Genomic DNA, 12,532 nt, shown 5'->3' with positions numbered 1-12,532 from the left:
GTTTTTAATAACAAAATAAATTTGGTTAGTCCATAAAGGTTTGTTCGTGTAAATCTTCCCATAGATCATCCGTAACGTAAATACCGCTATAACCGGCTGCAGATACATTTTCCTTGAACATGTGGCGGCACTTGACAGTAAACTTCCCAACAGTTTACGTCGCGTGACGCACGACACAAAGACCCTATACCTGCGGACAAGATGATTGCCAGATGTCGATACATTCGTACCGAATATTTCCAGCTAGCCAAGGGACCGCTATAAATCTTAGGATTTATTTTAGCTAAGGTCCTCCAAAGAGACAAACAGTCTTTGTTTATCAGTCTCGAAGTCGACCACCTACCACGGGGACACACGAGAAATCTGCTATCTCTCACGTACGACGCTGCCCGCTAGCAACACCCTCTCAAAGCTTTTCTCAACGAATCCGATGCCTTCGCATCCTTAGACACATCCCAACGAGTCTTCCTCCGCAGCAGCATCGCGACAAAAATGTCAGTCTATTACCGCGAGTTACCGCAGTATATCACGATCGTTATACTTACACGGTTCGAGCCGAATAATTATCTAAGCTCTCGACATCTCGTGCAATCATTGTCCGCACTCGCAGCGTATCTCGAATCGTAGCTATCCAAGCTCTATCTTATAACCGCGCATTCGCGAACCGAATACAATCGCGAATCCTGTATCAAGTGTACTCATTGACATTAGAGTGAATAAACATTTATCGTTCAAGAAATCTGAGAAATCTGAGTCGAAAGAGAACACAGCTAAGTGTCCCTTACCCTTTAGGGAGAAGAAAATCCCACGCACCTAACCCCAACCCGAATACTAGCCTCACAGCCTCACGACTAGTTGTTCATTCCGAATTAACTAGCTCGATGATGGCCCAGCAACCGCGACCAGGCTCTCCGGAGCAGACTCGCAGCTACCCCGTTCTACCCCCCCCCCCCCGTGGCAGAAGTGTAGCAGAACTCTCCGCACTAACGACGCTAACACTACAAAGAAAAGGAAAATAGAAACAGCAACGCAAATAAACACACACAACAGGTTCGCCGTATTGGAATCCTCAAACGACGCCATGGAAATCGTAGAACCGCCACCAAACCAACACTCACAGAGAATCCCCCCTCCCCCACCAATATTTGTGGACGACGTCATTGACATACAGACAATGATCAAGTCCCTAGAGAGAGATATCAGCAAGGAGGAATATAACCTTAAGATAAGCAACAACAAAGTAAAAATACTACCGACGAACCCAGAAGCTTACAGAAAACTCACCAAGACACTCAGGACCCTGAACGCCAACTTCCACACCTACCAGCTCAAACAGGAAAGGCCTTTCCGGGTGGTCCTACGAAACATACACCACTCAGCAGACATAGACGAACTAAAATACGAACTCTCAAAACTCGGCCACGAAGTCATCAACGTAAGTAATATAAGGCATAGAGTCTCGAAAGACCCGTTATCCTTATTCTTCCTAGACATTAAACAAAAGCCGAACAATAAGGAAATCTACAACATCAGTCGCCTAATGAACGCGATAGTAAAGATCGAACCACCGCTCGTGAAAAAAGAAATAGTGCAGTGCAAAAGGTGCCAAAGGTACGGTCATACGCAGAAATACTGCAACCATACTTTCCGCTGCGTTAAATGCGCAGGCACTCACTCCACTGACCAGTGCGCCAAATCACCGGAAACCCCAGCGAAATGCATCCACTGCCAAGGGGACCACCCTGCCAACTACAAAGGCTGCCCAGCATATAAAACACTATACACGAACAGGTACCCTAAGCTCAGAGCAAAAGAGGTATCCAACCAAACACCCAGCCCGCCGAAATTCACGACTACCCCAACCCCCTCAACCAACCAAACACCCAGTCCTACCATCTCCAAATTCATCTCCACCTCAACCTCCTATGCCCAAGCAGTACAAGGCATCCAAAATAACCCGAACAGCCAAAGGAACCTTCCCCAAAACAGTGTCCCCAACCCACCTAACACAGACAACTCCTCAAGGCTTGAAAAGCTAATAGAGAAACAATCGGAGCAAATAAATCACTTGCTATCGCTACTAACACTCATCGTGGAAAAATTAGCACGCCCCGACTCAAAATAAAACCAAGGCGCATAGCACTCTGGAACGCCAACGGTCTAGCGCAACACAAACTTGAACTAGAACTCTTCTTAAAACACCAGCAAATCGACGTAATGCTCGTATCGGAAACCCACTTCACCGACAAGAGCTACCTGAAAATAAATGGTTACAAATTCTACCATACCCAACACCCCAGCGGAAAGGCCCACGGTGGCACCGGAATAATAATCAAAGCAAGTATTAAGCACTACGAACTTCCATCATTCCAGAAAGACTACCTCCAAGCAACAAACGTAGCAATAGAAGACTGTCATGGCTCAATCACCACCTCAGCAGTATACTGCCCTCCCAGACACTCCATCGCCAAAGAAGACTTTGATAACTTCCTGGACACCCTGGGCAATAGATTCATAGTTGGAGGAGACTATAACGCCAAGCACATCCAATGGGGCAGCAGACTGGTTACAGCAAGAGGCAAAAACCTCTTAAACAGCATAATAAACAACAACCTCAACTACCTCACCACATACGAACCCACATACTGGCCCACTGACACCAACAAAATACCCGACCTTCTCGACTTCTTCATAACTAAAAATATCCCATCAAGACACGTCCAGATCAACTCCTCGGCTGATCTCTCCTCTGATCATTCTCCCGTGATAGCAACAGTCAGTTCAACAATCATCGAGAATACACCTAATGGCTCCATTCACAACCAACACACCAACTGGCAGCTCTTCAGAGAAGTCTTTACACACTCGACCTCAGAGCCTTCACCCCACTAAAAACAAAGGAAGATATCGAAGCAGCCACGGAATACTTAAACACGAGCATAATAAACGCAATCCGCCTCTCCACACCGACAAAGCCATCTAACAGCAAACAAGAATATCCCCAATACATACTAAAAAAAAAATAGCAGAAAAACGTAGACTAAGAAGAGTATGGCAGACCCATAGAACACCGGAGGACAAACGCAAACTTAACAACGCAACTAGAAAGCTATCCAGAACCTTAAGAAACTATAAAAACGACTGTTTCCATAAATACCTCGCCAGCTTATCCCCCACAGCCGACGCCAACTACTCACTATGGAAGGCCTCCAGGAAACTCACACGCCCCCCACAAATAATCCCACCTATCCGCCGTCCGCAAGGTGGATGGGCGCGAAGCCCTATAGAAAAAGCCGACCTGTTTGCAAAACACTTGTCAAAAGTATTCAAACCCCATTCCCCCAAAGCCGCCGCGGACGTTACTGAATACCTGCACACCCCCTTCCAAATGTCCCCTCCTATCGAACCCTTCTCCTCTGCAGAGACTATAGAAACAATCAGTCGCCTAAACCCCAAGAAAGCAGCAGGACACGACCTAATAGGCAATAGAGCAATCAAGGAACTTCCCACAAAAGGGATAGCACTCATCACATCGATTTTTAATGCTATCCTTCGCCTGGAACACTATCCTAAGGCTTGGAAAATCTCATTGATTACCCTCATCCCTAAACCCGGTAAACCGATATACGAAACCTGCTCCTATCGCCCAATCAGTCTTTTACCTACCCTGTCCAAACTATTCGAGAAGATGCTCACGAACCGACTCCTTCCAATCCTAGAGAACTTGAAAACACTCCCAGATCACCAATTCGGCTTCCGAAAACATCATTCTACAGTAGAGCAAATCCACCGCTTAACTCATACGATCAGCCAAACACTCGAAAAGAAAAAATATTGCTCAGCGGTTTTCCCAGACATCCAACAGGCATTCGATAAAGTATGGCATGAAGGGCTACTATACAAACTTAAAAAGATCCTACCCCACCCCTACTACTCCATCCTAAAATCTTACCTAACCAATAGACAATTCATGGTTAAATGCCTAGACGCCACTTCCGCAACATTCCCAATAGAAGCCGGCATACCCCAAGGTAGTGTCCTCGGACCCCTACTGTACTCCATCTACACTGCCGACCTACCTATATCAAACGATATAACAATAGCGACATTTGCAGACGACACAGCGCTATTGGCTACCCACGCAGACCCGGTAATAGCCTCATCCACTCTCCAGCGAAGTCTCGACTCCATGGAAAAGTGGTTTCACAAATGGGGCTTCAAAGTCAACGAAAAGAAATCCTCACATGTAACCTTCACGCTCCGAAAACAAACCTGCCCCCAGGTCACCATCAACAATGCAACAGTTCCTAGCAGGGACACAGTCCGATACCTGGGCATGGACAGGAGACTAACGTGGAAGACACACATCTCAGATAAAAGGAAGCAACTAAAGGACAAACTAAAAAAACTCTATTGGCTCACGGGCCGACGCTCCAAACTAAATATACAGAATAAAATTACCCTCTACAAGACCGTAATAAAACCTGTCTGGACCTACGGAATCCAACTATGGGGAACAGCAAGTAACTCCAACATTGAAATACTCCAACGCTTTCAATCGAAAACGCTAAGATCCCTAATTGACGCACCTTGGTATGTAACCAATGAAACAATACACCGCGACCTCAAGATACCCACCGTCAAAGAGGAAATAGCAAAATATAGCGACAGATATAGCAAAAGAATCAACAAACACCGAAACCCCCTAATCACTGGACTACTCGATACGACGGACCAGATTCGCAGGCTGAAGAGGCACTACCCGCTAGACCTAAACGTTAGATTCATTTAATTATCCAAATTAAGCATATGCACTTACTTATATTACTTATAAATTATACCTATCTATAATAAGTATTAACTTATTGTAAATAAACAGCCATGTCACTGCGCCACGCCAGAAAAATTACTGAAAATTCTCAACGCGAGAATTGATTGTAATCTCAACAAATAAATAAAAAAAAAAAAATACAATAACACATTTCATTTTAAATTAAAACGAGAATAAATACTATTGTGTATAAATTTAATAGAACGACACACGTGATTTGTAGTCAACACTGTGACAGTTTGTGCAATTACCTTTTAATCGAGTGGAAACGAGAGCATTTTCAAATTTCTATTAACCAACGGTATTATCAATCAATTTTAACAATGATTGAAGGTTGCAAAATTAAATATAAAATGATTTATTAATAGCATACGTAGTGTTAAATTTGCAAACAAGCAGCGTATCTTTTAAGAATAATAAAGACACCAGAAAATAAAGATAATATTCTAATTACATTGCAAATTAATGAATAATTTAAGAAATGTATTTTTGTTATATTAATGTATCACAGATTCTAGGTAAAGTATTAATTTAATTTACTTATTATTTAGGAGATTGTATTTGAAATATAATTACAATTTGTAAGGTGTAATCAGCACACCTTTAAGCTAGTAGATATTTGGTAGCAGTTCTCAAGTCTTTGTGCAATATAGCACAATTGAGTTTAACCGAGTTTAATCCCTTTGACCAGCCAGCTTCCAATTTCATTTATGGCATAATCTCCTGACAATTTCATGCCCTTCAGAAGAAACACAATATCCTATTATCGTTTTGTGATCGTTGAATATGATCCGTTTTCTGTTGTTTTTAGATTCAAGTGACGAAAACTTATGAAATGATATTTTAAGTTTAAACTGATCAATTAATTTAATTAATTGATTTATTGTAGCAACAATGGTAAATTGTTTAAATAGAGAAAGAAATTTACAACGAAAAATGTATGAATGTAATATTTGAAATCTAAAATGATAAATTATTGTGCGAAAATAATAAAACTCGCAATGTCAGCACATGGTCTCATTAGAACGTGTTTAACGAGCGTAGCGTAAGCGTGAAAATGAAAACGTTGAGGCTCTCGTGGTGTAAAAAGGCTAAATTCCTCATAAAAATACAAGAAATGAGAGGGAACGTTCGCCCTTGAACACATAAAACCAAAAAAAAAAAAAAAAAAAAAAAAATAGAAAAGGAAAAAAACCACAAATTTTAGTGAAGCTATTTTACTGAAACTTATATCATTTTAACAGCTATATATAAAACGTTGAATTATTTCCTTTCGCGCAGAGCAATTTTACTTCAAATTTCTAGCTTCAGAATGATAATTACGTATTTGTAATTATCAACAAGCTTTAAAAATATGGAATATTCAGCCAGATGAAATATAGGTAAAGTATTTAGAAGAAAAAAGATTGAAATGTTTTATGTAAAACGATTAAATTAAGTGGTTGAGTTTGAAAATTTGACTCGGTTTAATAATTCAATGGAAAAAATATTCGCCCTATGAAAAAAAATTCATGTTCCTGTCGATATATCGGCGAGGTGCTCCTCTACTTTCGACTGCTCTGCAATTCAAATGCAATACTCGAATATACATGGCGAAAGAAATGGAAATTGAGGAATTTAAGGGAACCAATTACTCTCGCGTCGACGTAACTTCAAAATGTTTCACGTGTCGGTGTTTGCGAAATGAAGTTCGTCGTTATCCGATTAACACGCTTGCAGATGCGTTCTTTTTGTTGCAAAGTAAATGGACAAATTGTGAACAAATAATGTTTACAATTACATCAAAATTAATGTCCTAAACTTTACCAAGAATTATTAAAAATCCCTGCGTATTGCTTACGTAATGTTGATATTGAGTAGTACCATACATAACCTCAACATTATGATACTTACAAACATCGCTAAACAAGTAGTGCGAACGATGTCGAGTAAGTATTCACTATGTAAAAAGTATTTATAGATAAAAAGTATGGGAAATATATAACCGAATGTATTTAACTTTTCCAACATTTTAGCATTTCGCTTGGCGTTGGTACAACTTGAAGTAAATGAAGTAAAACGCAAAAATGTAGAGCGGGCAGTTTCCTACATTTCTAGCGCAAAAGAGCGCAATGCTGATATTATAGCTCTTCCTGAATGCTTTAATTCACCATATGGAATACGTAATAATTTGTTTTTTTTTTTCAATAATTTACCATGTGTGTAACAACTATATAGAAAAAAGTAAAAGTAGACAAATTACCTTACCGTTTATACTTCCATAAAGATTGTGAATTGAGTCGAGAATATAGGATTTCCCCATTTTCATGATTATCGTGATTTTTGTATAAATATATTTTTTAAGATACTAATAATTAGGTACTTATAAATTGGTATTATCAATTATTTTGCATTTATAATTCCGCCTCTAGTATAAGTGTTAATTGAAAACTAACTTTATGTTTCAAAAAGTACTAGCAAAGTCGTAGAGTAACAAGCCACTGATGCTAACACAAATAGCATTGTCGTAATTAAATATTTCTAAATATTCATTTTTCATTTTGAACCTGTAGAAACAATTTATTATATATACTGTTAGCTAAGTAATTGCATATTTAATTAAGTCGAGATATAAAACTTAGTTATTTTAATAATTTAAAAAATAAAAAACTGACAAAAATTTCAATTTAATTTATGGTTGGAACAAAAGACAGTTATTTTTCATTAATTGAAATATTGCAATGCAGAGTACTTTCGAAAATACGCCGAGAGTATTCCTGATGGTGAAACGAGCGTTGCTTTATCGAATGCAGCTAAAGAAAACAACATCTATGTAGTTGGTGGTACGATGCCTGAAATAGAGGGCGATAAATTGTACAATACCTGTACTATTTGGGGTCCCGATGGAACTTTGATAGCAAAACACCGAAAGGTAAGTAATATATTCCTTTATGGCTTTGAATTTGAAAATATTGGGGTGAAGAAAGTGACTCTATCTAGGAATAATTTAGGAATATACATATGTACATACGTATACTATAACCAATTCTATAATTTACGGTTTATAAAATACGTTATGATACGGAAAACGCCCATTTTTGTTGTAATGTGTAATATAAATTTTTCACATACGAAAATACTTATTTTTTCTCCTTTTTAAACATTATTAAATGATAAGATTTTTTAATAAAAGAAAGTGATAAAAACGCTGTCAGTTATTAAATAAAAAATAATTAAAGTTTAGGAGTTGGTAACTTTGATATTAAATTACAAAAGTTGCAGCAATAGAATTAGCGACTACATTTTTATGTTATTAGGTACATCTATTCGACATCGACATTCCTAATAAGATTACTTTTCGAGAGAGTGATTCACTCAGTCCTGGTAACTCCCTAACGACGTTCGATGTGAAGGGCTGCAAAATAGGTATTGGCATATGCTATGATATTAGATTCGAGGAAATGGCACGCATTTATCGGAACAAAGGTACAGTAACTTAATCGATCAATACTTAACTAGCAAAAAATTAAATATCTGTATAAAAAGAAGCTTAATTTAAAAAACCAGTATATTTGCTGAAAATGAAACAAATAAAAGAATTAAAAGCACAATAAGAGGACTGTCCTCGCATATTCAGAAATGATGGAATGTGAACCGTGCAACTACGAAGTTAATTGGTATTCGGTGGCTTCATATTTCCTGCTTCTCTGGGTTAGGTTGCCAAATGCTGATATATCCAGCGGCATTCAATATGACCACTGGACCACTGCACTGGTCATTACTTCAGCGTTCCAGAGCGAATGATAATCAATTATACGTTGCTTGCATATCACCGGCTCGTGTTCCTTCAGCAAGTTACGTCGCATGGGGGCATACACAGTTGACCAATCCCTGGGGAGAGATTCTTTACGATTTGGAAACTCAAGAGAATATGGCAGTCACCGATATCGGTAATTTACAGCTTAAAATTAAAAGCGAGAGATCCATGATGTAATTAATTTTTAGTCTCGCTAATTTATCGATTTAGCCATCTTCCTCTGTATTTGTTGAATTTATTAGTAAGCATTACTTATTACTTCGTATGTTTCTTTTTTCTAACAGATCTAAAAGTTGTTGAGGAAGTAAGGGCTCAGATACCTACATTTTCTCAGAGACGTACAGATTTGTACGACACTGTCTGTAAGAAGGAGTAACTCTACACTAAAACAGAAAATGTTTTTTTATAATATTTCTACTACAATATCCTTTTTTTGCGAATTATTACTAATTTCTTATCATTTGTACTAAATGAATGACTCAATTAAGAAAACCAAAACGTTATAAATAATAATCTGTATATCTTGTGTATCAACATGTAATTGGATATTATAATAATATAGGAATGCTATAATAATATAGGATAATAATATAGGAGAATAGAATAATAATATATAATAATAATATGCTTTTAAACACCTTTAATATCGATCACATAAATTGTTATAATTCACAATGATTACGCATACATAAAAGACCCCTTGATAGTAAAATTTACGATCAAAAGGCAATTACGTATCGTTTAACAACATTTAATTTATAACACCTTTTAAACATTTAGACAGATTAACACATAACACTTCTTATATATAAACATCAATTCGAAGTTATCAGCTTGGAGAAATTGGTCGATTAATACCTGTAGATTGTCTGTCTCGATGAAAGACTTAAAGAGAGCAAAAACATGATAATGCCGCTAATATAATATTCCTTCTTTCTTGTACCTGTCTGCCTCTCAGGTCGTTTTACTAATTACAATAAGTAATTTCGTCTTCTTTGCGCTCTCTTTTAACGCATTCGAGACCGAAAGAAATTCATATCAGTCAGTAGGCAAGGGTATAGTATACATATTTTATATATAACTTATGTAGTAATGTATATATCATGTTAATTTCATATTTTTTTCAATATAGAATTATTATATATATATATATATGACTGTACATAATACATTATAGAATAACATAGTATATAATTTTATATTTTAAAAATATGAGGCATACTATTTAAGATTGTCATCGATTTAAAATCAAAGTATGAAAAGGATACCCTGGAGAGAGTAAAACACAGAATCATTCTAACTAAACATTCAGATCGTACCGACACCTAGGTATCGTTTTACAATTAAATCTCGGTCTCGAATGGATTAAAATGAAATACATACTTGCAGCTTCAACATCTTCAATATCGAGGAGATTCAAACTTTACAAATAAAAGCGGCCTGTTCCCCTTTCCACGACAGACTCTCATACCATATCCGCTCTTATCCAGGCTTTTACTTGAAACCAGCAATGCGTTCATTTACAATTTAAATTTACCCGGACCATCCACTGAATCGTCAGCCCTTTATAAATATATAATGAACCCAGAACATGTGCCTGTGCCCCTGGTATCGATGTTCGGCTTGTGATGTTCGTACCGGAACCTTCGCACAATTTCAATTTGTCACGCGTGAACATCGATTCTTCCAAGGGTCACAGCTTTATGCGGCTAAATCCTTTAGAACGATTAAAATGATACTAATGATATGGTATTTTTTACAAAGATTTAACATATCCATAAAATAGGAAGTTTCGTGCTCTCCTATTTTATATTAATTATAAATTAATAAGTTTTATATGTGTTATTTATAGATCTAATAAATTTTGTATTGGTTTACAGCAGGTGCTCCGGGTATAAACAGACGACAAACGAACAAATAGAAATTCAAACTATTGTCGTTGTTTAACTCGCATGGGACTATAAGCTCGAATTGGACTTAAACGTTACGATCGTCGAGAATAATTACTATATGTACCCTGTACGACGGGCAGAGAATCTTAAGTTATTAACGGCAATTCCTTTGTGCATAATTCAGGTTTATTAACAACCTGTAATGGATAATCATCGATGAACTCTTTTTGAATAAAGTTCACATTTATAAAGCAAACACTATAAAATACGACAGGACAATTGTAATCGATAAATAACATTTTATTAGGATATTATAAGAAGCTAAGATATCGAGGTACATTAAAATTGAGTCCGCTGCAACCCTCATGACATTTAAAATGCTACGCGTATATTGAGTAAAGTTGTTATATTAAATATAATCATATTAAATACAAGCTCGTCCGCTGGATTCCCAAATTATTTGGTTAAATACTTTGAATACGAGAATACCGAGTGTTAACAGTAGTAAATCCTCTATATGGTATGTTTACTTTGCTATCTTGAATAGGTAAATAACATTTCACTTTAACGCATTTAACCAATATTAACATTTAACATTTAACATTTAACCAATATTATACGCATATGCACATAATGTTACTGTTACATATAATGATATATACGTAGATATACACGTTAATTAAATCCTCTATATGGTATTTTTATATCAGTATCGTAAACATTGTAAACCGGAAATCTTTTATTACACACGTACATATACAGTCAATATTATTGTTACATATAGTGATACATACGTTGATCCACACATTAATTAAATCCTCTATATAGTATTTTTACTTTGCTATCTTGAATAGATAAATAATCTCGAATATAGACATACAGGTACACTTACGTTGATATACACCTTTGTACAAGGTGTCAAAAAATTTTTTATCACAGCGTTTTTTTAAGACGATTTTATAGCTTCGAAATTGATCTTGACACGATTTTCAATGTCAAATTATTTTTCTATTGCATCATGTGATACTCATTAGGAGGAACGAAACTTCTGTTTTCTTAGAAAAAATGTTTGAAATTTCATTAATTCCTAGATTGATTTTATTTATACTTTAAGGTCAGATATGACATCAAATAATGTCAATACTAATATCTAGTTATTTGTCAATTTACAGCATCTGAAAAACAAGACATCTTCGAGACAGCGTGGGTTTTCTTTCCAACTTTCTTAACTTTCAACAATAAAATTTTCGTCAAACGATACAATCTATCCAACAAAGTTCTTGTAGACAGCCAATCTCGTAAGAACATAGATCTTCTTCAAGTATTATTCTTCACAATGCTTCGTGTGGAATTTCTACTTGACGAGTTATTATTAAACGATTAAAAGCTTATTATTATACGATAATGTAATATCGTAGAATAGCTTTGATTGGAGATCGGCTGAAATTAGAAAACACCGTGTACGCCGTCTTTTTGTGGTTTGTTTACATCCAAGAGCGCCTAGTAACAGTGACGCGAGAAAAGATAAGCAGCGTCAAAACAGAAGTACGGTTTCATATTTCAAGGAGTGGCAATCGAGAGGCCAGAGTATGTGAGCCGAAAAGTGTGTGTGTGTGTGTGTGTGTGTGTGTGTGTGTGTGTGTGTGTGTGTGTGTGTGTGTGTGTGTGTGTGTGTGTGTGTGTGTGTGTGTGTGTGTGTGTGTGTGTGTGTGCGTGCGCGTGCGTGTGTGTGCGTGCAGGACCGAGCAGGAATGCATTGGCGAGGTTCAGAGTTGATCGAGACGTCGAAGCATAGAGTCGTTAGAATTGAGTTGCGAGTGTTGTCGAGTGTTAGAGTTGCTAGTGAGAGAGAGAGAGAGAGAGAGAGAGAGAGAGAGAGAGAGAGAGAGAGAGTTACCAAATAGTTGTCAAGTTATTTGATGTAAATACGAGCGTTGCATTTAGTTTTCCTGTTAATCAAACATCGTTTCTCTGTCTGTATTTTCTGTCTGTAATATCTGTATTTTCAATCCA

At 37.0% G+C, this 12,532-nt stretch overlaps 2 protein-coding genes across 3 annotated transcripts in view; both read left to right on the top strand.

Annotated features, from left to right (window-relative positions):
* Nucleotides 1-12,532, top strand: part of LOC126865603 (katanin p60 ATPase-containing subunit A-like 2) — a 57,284-nt gene that overhangs the window by 21,423 nt on the left and 23,329 nt on the right. The gene's annotated exons all lie outside the window — the stretch shown is intronic.
* LOC126865482 (omega-amidase NIT2-like) lies at nucleotides 5,626-12,235 on the top strand. 2 transcript variants are annotated; one of them, XM_050618029.1, is made up of 6 exons: nucleotides 5,626-6,759; nucleotides 6,847-6,993; nucleotides 7,558-7,742; nucleotides 8,128-8,296; nucleotides 8,527-8,760; nucleotides 11,692-12,235. In XM_050618029.1, exons 1-6 carry the CDS (start codon nucleotides 6,675-6,677, stop codon nucleotides 11,901-11,903), a joined length of 1,032 nt encoding a protein of 343 aa, XP_050473986.1. In that variant the 5' UTR covers nucleotides 5,626-6,674; the 3' UTR covers nucleotides 11,904-12,235. The 2 variants fall into 2 exon arrangements, with proteins under 2 accessions (XP_050473986.1, XP_050473993.1); XM_050618036.1 differs by lacking the exon at nucleotides 11,692-12,235 and adding an exon at nucleotides 8,912-9,271.

The sequence above is a fragment of the Bombus huntii genome, chromosome 1, assembly GCF_024542735.1.
Source record: "Bombus huntii isolate Logan2020A chromosome 1, iyBomHunt1.1, whole genome shotgun sequence".
NCBI lineage: Eukaryota > Metazoa > Arthropoda > Insecta > Hymenoptera > Apidae > Bombus > Bombus huntii.
The sequence above is the reverse complement of the archived record's forward strand: the minus strand, read 5'-3'. Positions and strand labels throughout refer to the sequence as shown.